This window comes from Scomber scombrus, chromosome 2 (genome assembly GCF_963691925.1).
Source record: "Scomber scombrus chromosome 2, fScoSco1.1, whole genome shotgun sequence".
NCBI lineage: Eukaryota > Metazoa > Chordata > Actinopteri > Scombriformes > Scombridae > Scomber > Scomber scombrus.
Window position 1 is genome coordinate 34814132 of NC_084971.1, and position 21571 is coordinate 34835702.

Consider the following 21571-nt stretch of genomic DNA (forward strand, 5'->3'; position numbering starts at 1 on the left):
AGTGGACAGACAGACTATAAAAGGTTAAAACAAACCAGACATGCAAAGTTAAAATGTAGGTTTGGTTCTGATTTCTTGACCGGAGATGCTGAAGTAGATGAGTAGTGACTCAATGATTGTGACTCGATGATGAGTCAATGTCCACACTGCACAAGCTACCAGAAGGAACTGATAATGAACAACAGAAGTGCTCATCTTATATAGTGTAAAATCAGGCGGGGAGTTCTGGTCCTCTGAAATGAGGCCAACACGGAAGTAACTTAAAACTGCATTCTATCAAAAGGCCACCAGGGGGCGACCGTTTTGGTGTCAAAAGGACTTCCGTCTCTATACAAGTCAATGGAGAATTCACCAACTTCTCACTTGATTTCTAACCTCAGTAAACGTTTTCAAAATGTGTTTATGGTCTCAATCGCTAGTTTAAAGCCTTCTTCAATGCAGTATGATGTTCATTTGGGACATTTTGGCTTCCCTGATTTTATATGTGACGATAAAGCAGGGTATGCATTAGGGCGTGGCTACGTGGTGATTGACAGGTTGATTGGTTCACAGGTTGAGGAGGGCGCCTCATGCTCCTCCTGATGCCCATATAAGTAGAATCCATATTTTTATTTTTCCCAGCATGCTCCGGACATTTTCAAGATGGCGCTGCTCAGATCGGAAACTATTGTCTTCCGAGCAGCAGTCCACAAACCAATGGGTGACATCACGGATGTTACGTCCATTTCTTATATACAGTCTATGGGTTAAATAAGTGAGTTATTATTCAAGATACACAATAAAAACACACAGAGGTCCGTTTATTTATTGACCTTTAACCCGATTCCAAACGTTCTGGCTCCGGTCCAATTAACACACACAATCATAATATCAGTGTCTGTCGATCAGGAGAGTTTAACGCTGTGATTCAGTCGTTTCCTGTTGTTCTCTGTTGATCTGTTTAAATCTGTGTTGCAGGTTCGGGAGCTGACGAAAGAATGGACCAACAAGTGGAACGAGACCCAGAACATCCTGAAAGTGAGAGAGCATGTTTGATTATCTTAAGTGTTTTATTATGATCGATGTGTGTTCAGCAGATCCTGAAATGACTGAAGACAAACTAACAACCACTGTGGAGGAAGGGAAACACTACTTGTTTTATGCAGTCTCCAATCTTTGTTGTGCAGTTATACAACGTTTTAATGTGCTAAGAGAAAAATTAATAAGAGATCTGTTCACATTTATTAAGCACAGGTGCAGTTTTACACCTGTTTTAGCTTTTGAAGCAACATCTCCACTTTCAAAAGATTTATTGCTTTTTAATCAAAGTTTTAAACTTCTTTGTCATATTTGTGGCTGAACATTTTTACATAATCTGAGTCACTCTGCATTTGGCCAAGTTTTAGTTATTAATTTTAAATCTTTGATATTTGTACCTATTGTTTGTTTTTTTAATTGTATTTATTTAGCATTTATTTATTAACATTTTTTTAAACATTTATTGAATTTAATTTTTTAACAGTTTGTTAATTTTAGTTATTTTATTTTTATTTATTTTGTACATATTTATTTTATTTATTATTTTTAAATATTTTATTTATTTTGTACATATTTATTTTATTTATTCTTTTTTTGGTTTTATTGGTTTTTAATCATTGTTTTGCCATTGCACTCTTTTAATTTTATTTCATTTAATATAATTTCGCTCTGTGAAACACTCTGGGATGCTTTGGTGTATTAAAGCTCCTGTATGAATAAATAAATAAACTGAGTTGAGCAGTGACAGAAAATAAAATGATAAATACAACCTTGCTTGTCTGCAGGAGGAGACTCTGGCTCTGAGGAAAGAGGGGATCGGTGTGGTGTTGGACTCGGAGCTTCCTCACCTCATCGGCATTGACGACGATCTCCTCAGCACCGGCATCATCCTTTATCACCTGAAGGTCAGAATCTACGGCACAAAGAGTGTTTCACCAAGCTGATAGATGATTTAACGTGTTGGTTAACTGGAGAACATCAGTGGTCTCTGCTTAGGTTTATATCTGGATGTAAGGAAGTAATATTTGAGTCTTCAGTGTGTTTTATAATGATATGCTAACAGCTAACAGCCCAGAGGGGAGAAAAGGGGAGGTCATCCACATTTCAGAAAAGACATGTATAAGTCTGGATCCGGACAGTCGGCCTCAGACTCAATCCTTTGGCCCACGAAAATGCCTTGTGTAGATGAATTGGTAAAACTGTACTTCAGAACCGGTTTTAGTAACAAAGAAATTCTCGCTCAGAAACACAACGTTATGATAAGTGTGAGAACGTTGAAGAGGTTGTGCCGAAAACCGTCTTTTCAGAAGGATAAACCAAACAAATTTGGAGGAAGTAGCTGCATTCTTGCAAACTGAAATTGCTGGAACCGAACAGATGCAAAGATATCGATGGTTACAACTGCGTGCAGAACAGAGACATGTCGAGATTAAAGTCGACATGACATGCCAACTTTATTGTCGACATTTTCGACTTTAATCTCGACATGTTGACTTAAATGTCGACACGCTGAGATTAAAGTCGGTATGATATTTCAACTTTATTCTCGACATTTCGAGTTTTGCTGTCTTTAAAGTCGTCATGTCAAGTTTTTTTTCCCCTCATGTGGCCCTAATACTCGGTTGTAGATGGAGCATCTGGTTGCAACCACTTTTTAGTCGAGGCTTTTTTCCGAGATGTGTGTTTTTGTGTTTCTTTCTGTTCACGAGTGATTTCTAAACTTCTATTTTCCGCCTCAGGAGGGACGAACGTACGTTGGCAGAGATGACGCGTCCACAGAGCCGGACATCAGTGAGTAACTGTGATGCATAACTTTTATTTTCTTTCTGTGTTAGTTTGATGTTAATAATCGTATTTAATGTGCAGTTTGACTTGTGTTTGGTGTTTTGGAGCGTACCCATGCCTCTCCTCTGCCCCCCCCCCCCCCTGCAGTCCTGCACGGTTTGGACCTGGAGAGCGAACACTGTATGTTTGAGAACAAGAACGGGACGGTGATTCTGGTGCCGCTCGGCGGAGCTCAGTGTTCAGTTAACGGCGTTCAGGTGACGGAGCCGTCGCAGCTCAACCAAGGTGAGGAGAGGAAATCACAGTGTTAGGGCGCACTCACACTAGGGCCAGCTGTTCCGTACCGTGCTGAAGCACGGATGTCCCCCCTCCCCTGTCCCCTGCTGGCCTGCACTCACATTATCCCAACCGTACTGTACTCAAGCACGGTTGCCTCCGACACGTTGCGCAAAAACATATAGACAGTTTACTCTCATAAAACATGCACAGGTGTGTGTTTGCGTGCTGTGCGCCGGTAAAACACAACACAGCCGATCAGTTAACACAACGCATTATGATTAAAAAGTGCAAGCTTGTTCTTCTGAGTCATGCCTGTGTAGTATGCAGTACTAGATACTGGTGTAAAAAAGAGTTTAGTAAAAGCAGACGTCCTGATTCAACTCTTTACTGCAGTAAAAGTAAGACTTAGTTTAATGACTTAGAAGTCGCCAAATGACTTTAACGAATTTCGTTAGTTTATATAATTTGTAAAATAATACTTTTATGAAGGTCACAGTCACAGATAATAAACTTAGCATTTCATAATTGTGGTAGCAGCGGTGCAGCAGATGTAATGAAGTCCACTCAGCACGCTGGATGCAAACTAATATTAAGCCTATAGCCTATTCATTATAATGTCGATGGACATAAATTGAGTTCTTTTGCCTTAATAATGATACAATAATACACAAAAAACGGTCGGATTGGGAACCTATACATGCATAATGTCTCCAAGTTGCATTTAGTGTTGTGAAATGACCAGGGCTCAGCTAGTGTTGGGATTACCTGGAAAATTGGCTTCTTTTCCCGGCATTTAAAATTTCTTATTTTCGGGAGAAATATGAATCCCTAGTGCGCATGCGTGACCAAGTGTATCGTGCCTAAGCACACCTCTTCCAAGCGTACCGTACCAGGGAAGTGTACCGTACTCAAGCACGGTACACTTGCACTCACACTAGCCAAATAATCCGGATTTTAGGGGGCAAACGTGCTTGGGCATGGTACGATTGCCTAGTGTGAGTACGCCCTTAGTCTTTAAGATATTCTCCTAAAACAGGAACCTTTTAGAGGAGCGCAGGAACAAACTGCTTTAGAGGAGTCAGACTGATTGATCATGTTTGTGCTGTTCTGGTCCAGGTGCCGTTATTCTACTCGGCAGAACCAACATGTTTCGTTTCAACCATCCGAAGGAGGCGGCGAAGCTGAGAGAGAAACGAAAGGTGAGACTGTCTGAAAGTCTGTCATTAAATCTGCTGTACACTAAACCCTCATATTTAACCTCCTGAACTTTTGTTGTTTTGATGTTTAGATATTTGGGATTAGTGGGATGTGCTTTTGTGACCACTAGGTGGCACAAAAAAGCAGTTACAAATGAGGACAACAGGTCAAAGTTCAGCAAAATTAAGTATAAGGTCTAGCCAGGCGAGGAGTTCCGGTCCTCTTAAATGATGCCAACGCGGAAGTAACTTAAAACTGCATTCTATCAAAAGGCCACCAGGGGGCGACCGTTTTGGTGTCAAAAGGACTTCCGTCTCTATACAAGTCAATGGAGAATTCACCAACTTCTCACTTGATTTCTAACCTCAGTAAACGTTTTCAAAATGTGTTTATGGTCTCAATCGCTAGTTTAAAGCCTTCTTCAATGCAGTATGATGTTCATTTGGGACATTTTGGCCTCCCTGATTTTATATGTGACGATAAAGCAGGGTATGCATTAGGGCGTGGCTACGTGGTGATTGACAGGTTGATTGGTTCACAGGTTCAGGAGGGCGCCTCATGCTCCTCCTGATGCCCATATAAGTAGAATCCGTGTTTTTATTTTTCCCAGCATGCACCGGAAATTTTCAACATGCCGCTGCTCAGATCCGATACTATTCGCTTCCGAGCAGCAGTCCACAAACCAATGGGTGACGTCACGGATATAACGTCCATTTCTTATATACAGTCTATGTTCTAGACTCACTTTTTAATTCTGTGGATTTTAACTCGGTATGAAGTTGTCTTTTGTCCTCTACACTAGTCTTCATACCTTTGCTATGTTGCTTTTTAATGTTTGTCTTGCTTTGGTCAAGGAAGTAGGACAACCTAATCCCTATTTTATGCTCACAGTGACATCAGATAATCAACATAAATATAGTTTAATAACAAGAACTGATCGACTGTAATGACATTTAAAATGATCGTTAAACCTCTGATTTAATTGTGTCTCATGAACGTAAACCTAGAGACCAGTTTTATTCTGAAACAGACTCAGGATCAGTCTGTTTAATGTTTCTGACCCTCTGTTTATCTCCTCAGAGCGGCCTCCTCTCCTCCTTCAGCCTCTCCATGACCGATCTGTCTCAGTCCTGTGAGAATCTCTCCGCTGTGATGCTCTACAACCCCGGGTGAGTTAATAGATTACACACATATAGAAACATTAACCCTCCTGTTGTCCTCCAGTCAAGGGAGGAAGGGAGGGAGGGAGGGAGGGGGGAAGGAAAGGAGGGAGGAAGGAAGGAAGGAAGGAAGGAGCAAGGAAAGGAGGGAAGGAGGAAGGAAAAGAAGGAAGGAAGGAGCAAGGAAAGGAGGGAGGGAGGAAGAAAAAGAAGGAAGGAAGGAAGGGAGGAAGAAGGAAGGAAAGGAGGGAGGGAGGAAGGAAAAGAAGGAAGGTAGGAGGGAGGGAGGGAGGAAAGAAGGAAGGAGCGAGGGAGGGAGAAAGGAAAAGAGGAAGGAAGGAAGGAAGGACAGAGGAAAGAAGGAAGGAAGGTAGGTAGGGGGAGGAAAGAAAGCGGGAAGGAGGGAAGGAAAGAAAGAAGGAGGGAGGGAAGAAGGAAGGACAGAAGTAAAGAAGGAAGGAAGGAAGAAATGGGGAGGGAGGCAGGAAAGAAGGAAGGGAGGAAAGACAGGAAGGAAAGAGAGAGGAAGGAAAGAAAGAGAGAAGGAGGGAGGGAGGAAGAAGGAAGGAAGAAGGAAAGAAGGAAGGAATGAGGGAGGGAGGAAGGGAGGAAGGAAGGACAGAAGGAAGGAGGGAGGAAGGAAGGAAGGAGGGAAGGAAAGAAGGAACAGTCAAAACAGACGGGGTCAATTTGACCCGAGAGGACGACACGAAGGTTAATAAACATGCTGCATGTGATGATCAGCTCCGTCCCTGCAGCGCATCTCCTCCCTGCATCAAACTCCTCCGTCATGTATCAGAGCTGCTGCTGCTGATGCTGCTGATGCTCTGCACCTGATCCGACCTGTTAATCTATAAACCCAGAACAATCTGCATCTTTCCTCTTTACTAATTATAGCTGCAGAAACACTGTTTGTTGGTTATTGTTATTCTGTCCAGTTAGAAGTTTCTCACAGTGGTGGAAAGCAGCAAAGTTCTGTACTAAACTGCAGTTCTGAGGTATTTATACTGTAGTATTTCTATTTCATGTTACTTACTTAGAAGATTAAACCAGTGGCTCTCAACCTTTTTGGCCTGTGACTCCATATAAAGATCACATTTCAGATGTCTATGAGTTGTTAACAGCTCCACCAAATAGAGATTTTTCCCTCTAAACTTCTCACATGCTTTCATTTCAACAAATGTTCAAATGATCCAATATTTCAGCAAAAATCAAAGATTAGAGAAAAAGTCCAAAAACTGAAAACACATTTGTGTATCAGAACTTAGTTTTTTCTTCTTTCCTCTCCCATTAATCATCTCACCACCCCTCACATTTATCTGCTGACCCTTTGGAGGGGCCCCACCCCTAGGTTGGGAACCACTGGACTAAACTAGCTAACTGTATATAAAGTAGTGTAAACTAGCTCCACCTCCAGCAGCTACAACAGTAACATGCTGCTCTAACACTGATGCTTCACTATTAATAATCTAATGATGTCATAATAATAATATATCAGTCAGAGGACCAAACCACTACTTTATACTGTAATACTGCATACTACATCACTCATAATACTGCAGTACTTTTACTGTAATACTGCATACTACATCACTATAATACTGCAGTACTTTTACTGTAATACTGCATACTACATCGCTCATAATACTGCAGTACTTTTACTGTAATACTGCATACTACATCACTCATAATACTGCAGTACTTTTACTGTAATACTGCATTCTACATCGCTCATAATACTGCAGTACTTTTACTGTAATACTGCATACTACATCACTCATAATACTGCAGTACTTTTACTGTAATACTGCATACTACATCACTCATAATACTGCAGTACTTTTACTGTAATACTTTGACTACATCAACCTCAAGTTTCTCTCTTGTTGAAGATGATATATTAATTAAAATGAGCTTAAACTCTAGTTAAGCTGTGTAGTTTATTATAATATGAAGCACACAGTTTCCAATCATGTGTAAACTCTTTGTGGTTCAAACCTGCTGGTATTAACTGTCCCCCCCCCCCCCCCCCCCCTCCCCCACTTATCCTGACAGTCTCTTCACTGAGAAGGGCCCCGTCTTCCTCAGGTAGACTCAGCTGTCCACTTCCTGTCTAACTGTCCTGTTGTTTGACACAGAAAGACTCGTGTGTTGGCCCGTCCAGTCTCACATACTGAACCCTCATTGTCTGTTTTTTTTAAAATCATTATTATTTTTGCACGTCGTCTCGCTGCTTCTGTTTCCATCTGACGTCTGAGAGTAGAAAGCTTGTCATCGCTTTTGTTTTGGCATTTCATTTGAAACCATTTTATTTGTCGTCGGCTGCTGCTTTCACATGTTTACTAGAGTTGTGGTGTCGGTGTGTGTCTTTGTGTGTGTGTGTGTGTGTGTGTGTGTGTGTGTGTGTGTGTGTGTGTGTGTTTTCTGATGACAGTATAAGATGTTAATGTCAGTTTTTGTGCTTCCAGGTTGGAGTTTGAGAGACAGCAGAGAGAAGAGCTGGAAAAACTGGAGCTGAAAAGGTGAAATCAATATTTTCTCCAAACCTGCCGACAGATGAATGTAAAGTCACTCTGATTATTAGAAATGAGGGTCAGGGACTAACAAGGGTCGACAAGATGAACAATTCAAAAATATCTTTAAATAGTTTTAAAAGCAGGATGTGCTGTATCAGGATCAAGAGTCACATCCACTGCATACTGCTGGACCCTCTTCAGCTCAAACTCAAGCTTGTTCTTCATCTCTTTACTGAGCGTCTCCTCCAGCTGAGCCACAGTTGTCCCCTCATATGATGATGGATCGTGGACGCTGACCACAGTCCAGTCTTTGGATGCCAACACCACAGAAATATTAGAGAGGAATTATTTCCAAAACTTGAGATGAAACTGCTAAATATGTCACTTCCTGTCACAACAGGTAGACATTCACTTCAAATGACCATATTCTACTCACTGCCATGACCTTTAGTTATATGTATATATGAATTGAATTGAGCCTCACAGCGGATGAAGACACGAAACACCACTTTAGAGTTGATAGTCCATGACCACATATGAAAAAGGTGCTTTAATAATACTGTGTTTTACAGCCATTTGTTCTCAGTCTATTAAAACTATAATACACTGAGTTAACTTTTTTAGACACTCAGTAAATTATGCAGTGTTTCTAGCTTAAACCAATAAGGCAGCTCGTCTTATTGGTTTAAGCTAGAAACACTGCATACAGACACAAACAGCAGTTTACCATTTCATGCCATTTTCACAACACTGTTCTTGTTGACGGAAATGGGGGGAAATCTGTGATTTTGTTTGATGTTGTCATGGCAACGAGCCATGTTTACGGAGTCAAATGAGGTGGAAAGTGAAATTAAATTTCTCAGATAGACCTACGTATTTGCCACGAAGCCTTGTCATTTTAATATAAGTAGTATTGACGGTTGTTTTAGCCTTCCTCTAGGCCTATGATTATCCCTTTATTTGCAAGTTGTTTTTTTCCGCCAACCCATTTCGTCCGAGAGCCCCGGCCGTGCAGCAAAAGAGCCAGTGGTGCCTCGCGAGCCCCAGGTTCCCGACCCCTGATCTACAGTATAACATGTAACAATCTTCTAACATTATATGTGGCCAATCTAGATTTTATGAACCCTGTCTGGTCACTATGAACCAATTCTGTCATATGACCTTGAAGCCGTCTGCAAGTACCTCGGGGTCTTGTTCACGAGTGAGGGAACTAAGTAAACGCTCCTCATTTAACCTCCTCAAGCTTCAAGTGACCAAACTAGAGATCCAGAGAGTCGTCACATTGTAAAGAAATCCCTCATTTATAATTTTCTATCTAATTGAGTCTCATGTATGTAGATCACTGTTGTGTTCCACATTAACTTAAAGCTCTGTGTGTGTTGTTGTAGGCGGCTGATTAAAGAGATGGAGGCCAAGCAGCAGATTGAGAAGGCGGAGCTGGAGCGTCTCCAGCAGGAGGTGGAGAGCCAGAGGAAGGAGTCTGAGGAGGTGCATCAGAGGATCATGCGCCAGGAGGAAACCCTCCGTCACCGCAGTCAGGATATCGAGAGCCGCCTGCGTGACTTCCTGGCCGAGAAGGAGCGCTTCGAGGAGGAGAGACGCTCCGAGATCCAGGACCAGAAAGAGCAGCAGGAGGGCGAAGCGGAGGAGGAGCAGGATGAGGAGCTGAGGCGGCAGCAGGAGGCGGCGGAGCAGACGGAGATCTACCGTGAGCTGGAGAAGCTGAAGAGGGAACGCGAGGAGCAGAAGGTGCGCCTGGAGACGGAGCGGCGGCGGCTGGAGGAGCAAGAGCGGGAACAGCTGAGTCTGGTCGGGAGGCTGGAGGAGCAGCTGAGGGAGAAACACGAGGCGGCTACAACCCTGCTGACGAGGGAGGATGGCCGCCGCCTGGAGGAGGAGCGCCGAGCACTGGCCGAGATCAGAGAGGCGCTGCTCCGTGCCAAAGAAGCCGGAGAGCGGACGGACGTAGAAGGAGCCAGCGAGGAGGCGAGATCTGCTCAAACCCGCTACACTGACTTCAAGGCGGCTCAGGTGAAGGAGCTGGGCCAACTGGAGGAGGAGCTCCAACAGCAGAAGGAGCGTCTGGAGGAGGAGGTAGCGGCCGAGAGAGCCACCATGCTGTTCCTCGGCCACGGCCTCAAAGAGCACCAACAGCAGCTGAAAGAGACGCAGGAGAAGGGAGCGCAGGACGCCACGGTGGTCTGCCAGGAGGAGCAGCTGGTCAAACAGGCGGAGCACAGGCTGCAGTTTAAGGAGCGTCAGCTGGCGAGTCTGGCGGACGGCCTCCTCCCGGCGCTGGCCGAGGAGAAGCAGAGAGCGGCGGAGATCCTGGAGCGCAGCGGCAAGGGCGACAACGGGAACTGCGAGAGTCCGCCGGGTCTGGACAACACGCTGTACCAGGTGGAGAAGGAGCTGGAGGACAAAGAGGAGAAGCTGAACCTCCACTGGAACAGCGCCCAGCAGCTCCAGCAGCTCCAGGAGACCTACGAGTTCACAGCCAACGTGGCCCGGCAGGAGGAGAAGGTGAGGAGGAAGGAGAAGGAGATCCTGGAGTCGAAGGATAAGCAGCAGAGGGAGGCGATGGAGCAGGCGGTGGCGCGGCTGGAGAGGAGGCACTCGGCCCTGAGGAGGAGCGTCTCTCTGGAGCCCGACACCGAGGAGCAGAGACACAAGAGCTCGGTCCTCAGGAACCAAAGAACGGGGGGCGAACTGGACCAGCAGAGGTCAGCACGATGTTACTTACAAAGATAACAGATTTATATTGTGTAGAACTTCAACAGGTATAAATGAAGATTATAGAAGAACTGCATGATAAATAAGGTACTTGTTAGTCTTTCTTTCTTTTTTCAGCGCCATCTTTAAATTTCCGGTGCATGCTGGGTAAAATAAAAGCACGGATTCTACTTATATGGGCATCAGGAGTAGCATGAGGCGCCCTCCTGAACCTGTGAACCAATCAACCTGTCAATCACGATGTAGCCACGCCCTAATGCATACCCTGCTTTATCGTCACATATAAAATCAGGGAGGCCAAAATGTCCCAAATGAACATCATACTGCATTGAAGAAGGCTTTAAACTAGCGATTGAGACCATAAACACATTTTGAAAACGTTTACTGAGGTTAGAAATCAAGTGAGAAGTTGGTGAATTCTCCATTGACTTGTATAGAGACGGAAGTCCTTTTGACACCAAAACGGTCGCCCCCTGGTGGCCTTTTGATAGAATGCCCTAACCCATTTCAGAGGACCGGAACTCCCCGCCTGGTTATAAAGGATAAAAGACAGAGACCTAAATTTGTTAATGGGAATCTAATGAAGTACTCAGTTAGTATCAGGGTCACTTTAAGGATACTTGGATTGCTGCTGGTATCGTATTTTTAAACAATACCCAACCTTAGTCAACAATAAAGCTCCTTATCTTGTTGTTTTGTTTGTTTCCAGAGTGGAGCGGGAGATCCAGAAGTTAAGGCAGAGAATCAGCGAAGGGGAAGAAAACTCCAGGACTCACTCCAACAGCAACGACGACAAGACGGGTCACAGCTCTCCGGTCAGCCACATCCAGAGTCTGAACACGCTGCTGCCGCTGTCAGACGACAGGTAACAACACAGCCAACACTGCTGTCCTTAAAGTCCACGAGCCATTTTATTCGGCTTATTCAGCTCATTATTTTGTGTCTTTGCTTCTTCGCCGTTCTTCAGGATCAATGCGTACATCGAAGAGGAAGTTCAGCGACGGTTACGTAAGCTGAATCTTCTCAACGGCAGCAGCAACAAGGATCTGTCTCTGTCCTGTGAATCGCTCAGGGTGAGTCTAGTTTCACATCCAAATCAGCTGTGTGTACTGACCCTCACTGTAACTCCCAGGCTCCTCTGACTCTTGATGGCTCGTGGTGTCCAGCAGGTTCTAACACAGTAATGGCCGAGACATTATTGATCAATAAACCTGCCGAACTCCGGGAGATTTCTCAAAAAACGTGTAAATTCTCAACTGTCAATATTTGAGTTAAGACTGTGTTGCACCAGCTGCTCATAAATTCAAAAGAGTTTACTCTCAGAGAGAATCAATAAATCCAACCGGTCCTCTAACAGATTGTGAGTAAACCCGTCCCATCTTTGTGGAGAACTGATGTTTAGCTCTTTAACCCTGCAGGAGGACGAGGAAGTTAGCGACTGTAGCTCTGTTAGGTTAACAGATGAGGTAAGACCAGGATCCACCTGCTCTGTATATCACAATGAGACTTTCCCTTCCCTGTAATTATGCATGATTCCCCCGGTTCTGGTTGTTGATCGACACAATCAATCAATCAATCAATCGCACTTTCCCCAATCAGTTTGACTAATAGTTCTTTTAATTGGTTTTCTTCACCTGGGTTTTCTTATTTTGTCTTGATATTTTTTCTTATCTCTGAATTTTTCTTTAATTTGCAACTTTTGATTATTAATTTTAAAAATCTGCTTTTTATTTTACAGATTAAGAATATTTGGTTTAAATTCATTGTTGAATGATGCTGAGATCACTCGCTGATGTTTAGTTTTACTGTTTTCAGGATGATGAAAAGCTGCAAAACATTAATCCAAGGAGGTTTAAATATGAGGTAAGACCAGACTCTTATTTTGGTGTAATTAAAATTATCAATCATTAAAGACATGTAACCCCTCTACAAATTTAGAATAACTGTGGATTGTTGTATAAATGTGCCTGTTATTGCTTGTGTGCATGATAATAAATGATATCAGAAAAATCGAAAATGTAAAGTAATTTGAAGGAAATGGTGAATGGGAATCTTCAGAGTTGCCAAACACAGGAATGTACTGACAGACACATTGTTTTATAATTTAACAAACACACACTAAAATAACTCCAATGTGGCTTGATTTTGACTTTAAATGTTAAAGTTAGGTGTAATTTTACATTTTGGAAAGAACCAAGGAAAGGAAGCTCATTCCCTTCCATGATGATAGTAAACTCAAGGAAACAATAAGATAGATAAGATAAGATGCCTTGAAATGATCAAAATTAATATTTCAGCTCACAAGAATCAAACATGGGTAAAATAGTATTTGCAGATGTTTTTTTCTTCTTTCAAATACATTTTATTTAAAGAAGCGCTCTATAAATAATATGTGTATTAGAAAGAAGAAAAAAGCATCTGCAAATACTATTTTATCCATGTTTGATTCTAGGTAAAATGATGTTGGAAGCAGAAACAAAATAAGGAATTCTGTGAACGTTCATGACAGTAGTTTGCAAATGCTACTTTTTCCACGGTTGATTGGATGTAAAAAAATTTTTTAAAGCAGTTTTGCACCTAATTTGCATGTGAAACCTCTTTTTCAATCACTTACAACTCACCCTTTGCACCTGGTGATGGAAGAAATGTAATTCTCTTTGGGTTGGATTAAGGACTTCAGTATAATTCAAAGAGCCTTCACGTCCTTCTTGATGATGATGTAGTCATGGACTCCCCCCTTGTGCACACAGAGAGCCTGCGGGGTCTGGCCTAGCCTCCTGCATGCCCCGGAGTTTGAGGCAAGCTCCCCTGCTAACATCCAGGAAAACACATCAGAAGAACCAGAGAAACGCCCCTTAAAGCTTCACGGAGGAGAAAAAATAATATCCACAGCTAAATTCTTAATTGAAAAAGAGGAAGTGCTTTACAGAGAAGGTGACAGAAGTAATTGCTGGCAAAGAGGAATGAATGTACATCCAGGAGTAGTGGGCCAAGCTGTTACAAAAGTTGATCAATGTGATACTGGATGCAAAGAGTATAGGTTTTCAAAAACCAACGTTTTGGACGAAAACAAGAATATCACCAATTCTGCTTGCTGTGTTCCTGGTGAGGACAAAAAGGTTGAAGATAAAGGGAAAGAGTTGTTTGTGAGTGGATTGTCTTATTCTTTCTCAAAGGAAAAGGTCCAACATGAAACATCTGACCCTGGCATAGTGGTAGAAGCAGAGACTCCCTGTGATCAAATGACAAAGACCTCTGCAAGAAGTCACATCAATTTTAAACTGAAGTCAAAGGAATCAGTAAATGGTCAGCCAAAACAAGAGACAGGAGCTGATAAAGTTGAAGTCAACAGGAGCAACGTTTTTGGATACTTTGCTGGAAAGCTGTCTGAAGCTTATAAAGACGCAGGTAGAAGGCTACAGGGCACACGTGACATTATTCAAAATGTTGGAGTGGGTGAAATGAAGGTTGTACTGTCTCAGTATGTTACTATGATATCGAGTGAGCTGCCACTGATAAATCGAATGCAGCTTCGACCAGAGCCAGAACCTTGCGTTCCTCCAGAAAACAAAGTCAGTTTGGTGAATCTAGCTAGGGATTGTACCCTTAGTCTTCCTCCGAATTGCGACATGTCTGCGATCCCCGGTGCCTCTAGATTGCCCGAGGGCTCGGTGTCCTCCGTCAAACACACAAGCCATGAAGTGTTTCATCAGAGGTTGGTGCAGCTGCCATCAGCTTTGTCTCAGCTACAGTCATTTTCATCACAGAAGATGCTGGAAAAGTTGGAATCTCTGGCGCCTCAAATACAAGTTGGGAAACTACTGAGTATCTTCTGGCTCAAAACCGCTAACATTAAGCAACCCGTCCCAACACCTGGGTGTTTGCTTTTGTCTGAAAAGGGCATAACAGTAGTCTTAGCTTGTACAGATTCTGAGGACTCTTTAGCTGTTTTTCACCATTTTAATCTCCTGGAGATCAAGAAGGTGCAGATTAGCTTGGCAGGGCAGCACGTCCGCATAATTGGCGACACCGAAGACACCGTGTTGGCAGTCTTCACCCACAGCAAAGAGCTTACCCAGGAGCTCTGCAAGGCTTTACTGAAGGCTCTCGCTCCTGAAAAGCTGTCTGAAGGCCACCCACTGCTCACCGATGACCTCATGGTCCTCTCTCTTGATTGGAAGGCCAGAGTTCCTGACATCATCATGGACAACGGCCTTCACATCACCTCCAGATTCAAGCGAGTCCTCGCAGACCTGCTTTACATAATCCACGGGAACATGGACGGTCCTAACAAACCTTCCCTGGCTGGCATTTGTCCTCTCCTCTACACCAGTGTCAAGATCAAGAACTCCACTCGTGTACATCAGGACACCATCTTCCAGTTCCTCCTGACAGACACTCATGTAGCTCTTCTCCGGGAGGATGCTGTTTTTCACCCAGTGCCGCAGGGCTCCAGCCGAGTCCCGATCCAGCCCCAGTTTCAGGGACTCGAACTGCGCAACCGTTCAGACATCCAATGCCTGCTGTTGAGGCAGAGCGACAACTGCCTGGTGGTGGAAATCGTATTCACGACACTCAAACTACAAACTCGAGAGGGGAAGGTGGAGTCCAGACCAGCGCCTCCCTCCTCTGATCACAGTAACCATTGTGATTCCTGGAAGTTGTGTTTCGGTTGTACCTCAGAAGCTGTGATCTTGACTCATCATCTCTGTAACTGAGTTTAACACCTAAAGACAGAAATAACCTGAAAACATTACAGCTTTCTGAAGTTTTCCACTGTTGTCTTAAAAGAAGTTATGAGGGAGACACTTTATGTATTTTAAGTATGCGTTAAATAAGCTACCACTGTTCGACAGGAAAATAAAAGATGTCTGAGATATTGTCTGAAAGGGTTATTTATAATTGAGCCAAAGTAAAAAAAGACATCGGAAAACATTTTTAACATTTTTTTAAACATTTCACTGTTATTCCAATGTAAATGTATGATTTGGTCAGTTTGACTACAAAATGTGTTATGTTGTGTTATGATGATGTAATCTCTTGTAATTTCTGTGGTCTATATGTTTTCATAATGAATGATAAAAACGCTAAATTAATGTATTTATAGAAGTTAAATGTCTTTTTCTGTTTACCATTTTAGTGATGTTGACAATCATTGTTTTTTCTGGTTTGAGTTTTGATCTTATATTGAGAACATGGAGAATGTGATTCTTAATTGCACATATTATAATTTTGCAGTCACACTTTAAGAGGGAGAATGAATTATTTGATAACTTAAAAATGGGGAAATATGGTTAGTGTGTACTTGAAGAATTCCTGTTAAATGTGCCTTTATAATTTTATACAGTGAGAACCTGTTAACAAGCAAAATAATAAAGATTGAACTCTGTATGAATCTGCTGACTACTTTTCTTTGTTAATTATAGTAAATCTCAAATTCTGCAGGAATCAAGTCCAGAAATTTGATTCACTGCAATTATTATAATTTCTTGTCAACACTTTACTCTCCACCTCTTTTTCCTCTCTCTTTTTCCTTTCCCTAACCCAAACCCTCTGTAGCAATTGGTGTCTCGTCCTCTCGGGATGAGCTCTGACAGCCTCCAGGAGCCTGTTAAAATTAGCATTCCCCGTTACGTTCTGCGTGGGCAGGGGAAGGACGAGCACTTTGAGTTCGAGGTGAAGGTGAGTTTTTCTGAGAATCGCATTTTCCACCAAACTTAATAGTTCTTGAGGTACTTTAAAAGTAATTTCTGTGGAGTCGTGACAGTGAACAACACAGAACCTCGTATCTGTTTTTTTTTTATCAGATCGCTGTGATGGACGAAACATGGACAGTGTTCAGACGTTATAGCCGCTTCCGGGAAATGCATAAGAGCCTCAAATTGAAATATCCAGAGGTGAGTGAGACATTATGATCTGAGAGCGAAGTCCAACTGAACTTAAACTGAATATTTGTAGTCTGAAAGTCTGTAAATCACTTGTCATGCATACTCCTTGCGCTTGGGTACAACTGCACAAACACTGTCAGCTGGACTTTAAAGAGATTATTTTAGTTTATAACAGGTTGTCCATTGGGAAACTTCACAGAGGACTAGTTGTTGGTTTTATCCTTAAACGACTCAAAACTGGCTTGTTAGAAAACCTCACTTAAACAAAAAGTGGAACAAATGTTAAAGTTTATGTTAATATGAAGTCTTTGGGCTCCTTTTTCCAGCTGGCAGTTTTGGAGTTTCCTCCGAAGAAACTGTTTGGAAACAGAGACGAGCGGATGGTTGCTGAACGCCGGAATCATTTGGAGGCAAGACTTTTTATTTATTGTAATTATTTTATTTGCATAAATAACAAATCATAGAAATAATGGCTCATTTCATAAAGATAAGATTATCCTTTATAAGTCCCACGCACGATGGGGACATTTACAGTGTTACAGCAGTAAGTGGATAGAAAAAATAAGTAAACAAGCAATATGAATAATAGGAAATAAAAAATTGTAACCGTATGTACAAGAGTTAATATAACCCAATTAAATACCTCAAGTACCTAGAGGTATCTGATGGGGCTGTCAGGACATGTGAGGCAAAAAAACATTGGGAATCATCGGTGCACAGGTATAATATCCAAGATAAGATAAGAAAATACTTTATTCAGGGTTTCTGCTGGGTCTTAAAAAGTCTTAAATATGTACGTTTATCTATCGCTTCCTCTGTCGCCCTTTTTTTGTTGAGAAATGCGTTGGTGGGATTCACAGTTAGATCTGTGTGTTGTCGTTCTTTCTGAAGGATCCAGGTAATGTTGGCTTCAACAATCAGAATTCAGTGATTGGTTAAAACCGATACCAAACCATCAATTTGAAACGAAGTGTGTATTATCTGCAAGAAGTCCCTCAAATCATGCATACTTGGTTTGAAAGCACTGATGTCATACACAAGATCACATCAGATATTTTGTTACTTTGAAAGTAATTCTGAGACTCCGATTTTCCTTATTTTTTCGTACTTCGTGTAGGTCTAAAATGTAATTCATAAGGGTCTTAAAAAGTCTTAAATTTAACTTGTTCAAACCTGCAGAACCCCTGTTTATTAGTCCCACGATGGGGAAATTTACAGGTTTACAGCAGGCGGGGAGCTCCAGTCCTCTGAGCGAAGGCCAACGTGGAAGTAACTTAAAACTGCATTCTATCAAAAGGCCACCAGGGGGCGACCGTTTTGGTGTCAAAAGGACTTCCGTCTCTATACAAGTCAATGGAGAATTCACCAACTTCTCACTTGATTTCTAACCTCAGTAAACGTTTTCAAAATGTGTTTATGGTCTCAATCGCTAGTTTAAAGCCTTCTTCAATGCAGTATGATGTTCATTTGGGACATTTTCCTCCTTCCTCTCTCTTTCCTCCCTTCCTTCTATCCTTCCTCCATCCCCCTTCCTCCCTTCCTTCTTTCCTCCCTCCCTTCTTTCTCAAGGACAACAGCCTTCTTCAATGCAGTATGATGTTCATTTGGGACATTTTGGCCTCCCTGATTTTATATGTGACGATAAAGCAGGGTATGCATTAGGGCGTGGCTACGTCGTGATTGACAGGTTGATTGGTTCACAGGTTCAGGAGGGCGCCTCATGCTCCTCCTGATGCCCATATAAGTAGAATCCATGTTTTTATTTTTCCCAGCATGCACCTGAAATGTTCAAGATGGCGCTGCTCAGATCCGATACTATTGGCCTCCGAGCAGCAGTCCACAAACCAATGGGTGACGTCACGGATGTTACGTCCATTTTATATACAGTCTATGGTTTACAGCAGCAAGCGAGCATCAATAAGAAAGAAGAAAAGTGAAAGTTCCTCTCTAGTGTCATTTGTCCAAAAAGAAATAAGAAAAGTGTGTTTTTAAGAAGACATTATTAGAGGCCTTTAAGTGACCTTTTCTCTTCACTTGTGTCTTGCAGCGTTACCTGAGGAACCTGTTCCGGGTGATGTTGTCGTCCTCCTGCTCTCCTCTCAGAGTCGACACAGACAGCGGTTTCCACCTGTCCAAACATGCCATCTGTGAGTTCTCGCCATTCTTCAAGAAGGGCGTCTTCGAGTACGGCAGCCACGGTACCGGTTGAATCCCGGTTGTTTTTTGGCGCTGATGTTTCCTCAATACCAAAACAAAACAAAACAAAAAAAAAAGCTGCTCGGTGCCTTTTCCTCGGGTCTCGTCCTGGGAGAATCGCCTCAGTAGGTCAGAGGAGGGAAAACTTGCAGGTCAGTTTCCTCTCTGAGACGAATGTTTAAAACTTTCAAACTTAGTCCACGAGAAAGCTTTATCATGAATGTAGAGGTAGGAAATCCAGCACTCGAGAGTTTAATTTAAACATAATCTAACGTGGTTTCATTTGCTAGAACGGTACGACTTTCTGCTACACATTCAGCCGATAATCACCTGTATTAAATATATTTACATGCATCTGTGATACTTATGGCACGTCGTCACTGCTCAACACTAGTTAGAACCGAACACTATCACTGCCAGGGTTGTAAGTTGGATTCCCTGTTGGACTCTGGGGAAACTACGGTGGGCATTTTTCACTATTATTCACTATATTTCTGACATTTTTCTAGACTTAACGGTTACTTGATTAGTCAAAAAAGGTAAAGACACCTTCATCAATAATGGAAATAATCACAAGGTGCAGCTGTACTTTGATCATAGGATGGAACCTGCATGTTCATTTATTCATGTTTAAGAACAAATCAAGGTATTAAAGGACCATTTTGTCGTATTTAGTGGCATAAAGTGGAATGGACTTGGCAGAAATGGCATATACTAATCATAAGTATATTGTAATTAGTGCATAGTCATCTGAAAATAAGAATCAGGGTGTTTTCGGTACCTTAGATTACGCCTTTATATCTACACAAGGTGTTGCACCACCATGTTCCTACAGTAGCCCAGAATAGACAAATCAAACACTCTAGAGAAGGACTTTCACATTTTTCATGAGTTTCGTGGCCACTGCAGATTCTCCTAAATACTTGAAAAGACGTTTGGAGATAATTCAATTGGTTGCAATCTGCATCCTCACCACTAGATGGCATTAAATCCTGCACACTGCATCCTTAATTCCCACAATGACTGATCATTAGTGCCACAGAGCAATAGAACAGTTTAAATAAAAGCCAAAAAACCTACAAAAATTATATATATATATATATAAATATATATGTTAAACTAGTCTTTTGTGTGACTTCAGGGCGGTTACAGATTGTTGCTTTTAGAGGAGCTTTATTAGTAACTTTACAAGCAGAAGAGTCTCAAAAGTCTAAACCATCCTGTTATACCAATTTAATGTTTGGAAAGATGCTAAAAGCTGCACTAGGAAAACTGAAAAGTCTGAGCTGTAACACCGAATCATCACAGAAACAACCGTTTCGGCTGCTTTTTCTACACTTACGAGCAAACGTGCCATCTGAAAAATAAGTCTTTGCAGTAACGGAGATTTTGGCTTTTGGAAGGTGTGTTTCCCCACAAAGAGAGAAAAGCCTGTGAGCGTTTCCTATTAACACTTATCTCTGTGCGCTAATCGATTATTGCAGGAAACATTTGATTTTAAACAGCAGGATAATTTACATTTTTACCAGACTGAAGCCTTAAAATGTTAACAAGATATGTTGGCAGTGAGGTTTGTTAAGATCATTGAGTTATTAAACAGTTATGAGAAGAGCCGCATAAATAATTAGAGCCGAGAAAAGCAGAAACAGAAGCCAGTCATCAGTCTTTTAGTGTCATCATTGACATATTTTCTCTGAGAATTACCATTTAGGGACTCATTGGTAACACTTTACTTTAACCCACCTTATTAAGCAATTATAAGAGGTATTTAAATATGTTTTAAATCATTTATAAGGCAGGATAATCAAATCAATGAGAGATAAATGAGGAATGAAGATGTGTGTCTGCAGGTGCTCCTGATGCTCAGGGAAGCAATCAGTGTTCACAAAAATGGGAAAAGATTCCTAAAGAAGTAAAACACAACACTCTTTTCTCAAAATGTAAAGTAAAGTAGCAGCTGGGCAGCTAAAAAATGAGCTGAAACTCAACTATAAAGCTCACCGACAGAGAAGACATGTTATAGAAAGACTTTAGCAGGAAAGCTAATGTCAGCTGTTTAGAGTCTGGATGCAGGATGCTATCAAGGCACATTATGGAGCTTTATAGACAGAGAAGACATGTTATAGAAATATAAGTTATATACTTTAAGCTGCAGAGTCTCTGATAATTCTCTGTAGGTTCACCACAAGACAGAACTACATTATAGTGTGTTATGTGTTATAAAGCATTTATTAAATGGTTAAATGCTAAATATTGGGGGTTAAAGTAAACTGTTACCATCTTTTTTTGGATAACTCATCATTTTTTCTCATCAGACACATTTTGTGCTTTAAAAACTTTAAAAAACAGCAGAGAAACTTTTCGACACTTAACTGATAAAATATATCAGAGCCAATTTTTATCTTTATTTTCCGAAGACGAGAAGAAAACAGTGTCTGTCGTCCGTCCTGAAGTCTTCCACTCAGACAGCAGAGCCTCGCTGTTGTGTGTCGGCAGCTGTGATCATGTGATCAAACAGCTGGCCGAACAGGAAACACTCGGTTCATTTTGCCTGAATAGAAACAACCATCCAATTAATGCGTTTTGTTTTGTTTTCATAAGCCATACTGTGTGTGTATATAGAATGTAAATGTTCATGTGCATAGTTTTCTATACTTCGTGCTTGTATTAAATGTAAAGTATTGACATTGAATGTCAGTAAAGGGAATGTACCGGTACATCAACTCTGTGTGGACTTCTTTCTTTGTTGCACCACAGATATTTCTTCTTCTTGTATTCTGTGATTCTACCATGAAAATAA

At 41.8% G+C, this 21571-nt stretch overlaps 1 protein-coding gene across 1 annotated transcript in view; it reads left to right on the top strand.

The window, feature by feature from the left end:
• The window catches only part of kif16ba (kinesin family member 16Ba), a 35554-nt gene extending 14074 nt beyond the window's left edge, over nucleotides 1-21480 (top strand). The window contains exons 12-26 of the mRNA XM_062438050.1: nucleotides 958-1017; nucleotides 1803-1922; nucleotides 2757-2808; nucleotides 2950-3087; nucleotides 4198-4280; nucleotides 5359-5447; nucleotides 7907-7960; nucleotides 9343-10677; nucleotides 11397-11552; nucleotides 11655-11760; nucleotides 12503-12550; nucleotides 16247-16369; nucleotides 16495-16584; nucleotides 16902-16985; nucleotides 18623-21480. Of these exons, the coding sequence (XP_062294034.1) occupies nucleotides 958-1017; nucleotides 1803-1922; nucleotides 2757-2808; nucleotides 2950-3087; nucleotides 4198-4280; nucleotides 5359-5447; nucleotides 7907-7960; nucleotides 9343-10677; nucleotides 11397-11552; nucleotides 11655-11760; nucleotides 12503-12550; nucleotides 16247-16369; nucleotides 16495-16584; nucleotides 16902-16985; nucleotides 18623-18784 (2700 nt within the window). The 3' untranslated portion in view covers nucleotides 18785-21480. The remainder of the gene's footprint in view (nucleotides 1-957; nucleotides 1018-1802; nucleotides 1923-2756; nucleotides 2809-2949; nucleotides 3088-4197; nucleotides 4281-5358; nucleotides 5448-7906; nucleotides 7961-9342; nucleotides 10678-11396; nucleotides 11553-11654; nucleotides 11761-12502; nucleotides 12551-16246; nucleotides 16370-16494; nucleotides 16585-16901; nucleotides 16986-18622) is intronic.
• The last annotated feature ends 91 nt before the right edge of the window (nucleotides 21481-21571 follow it).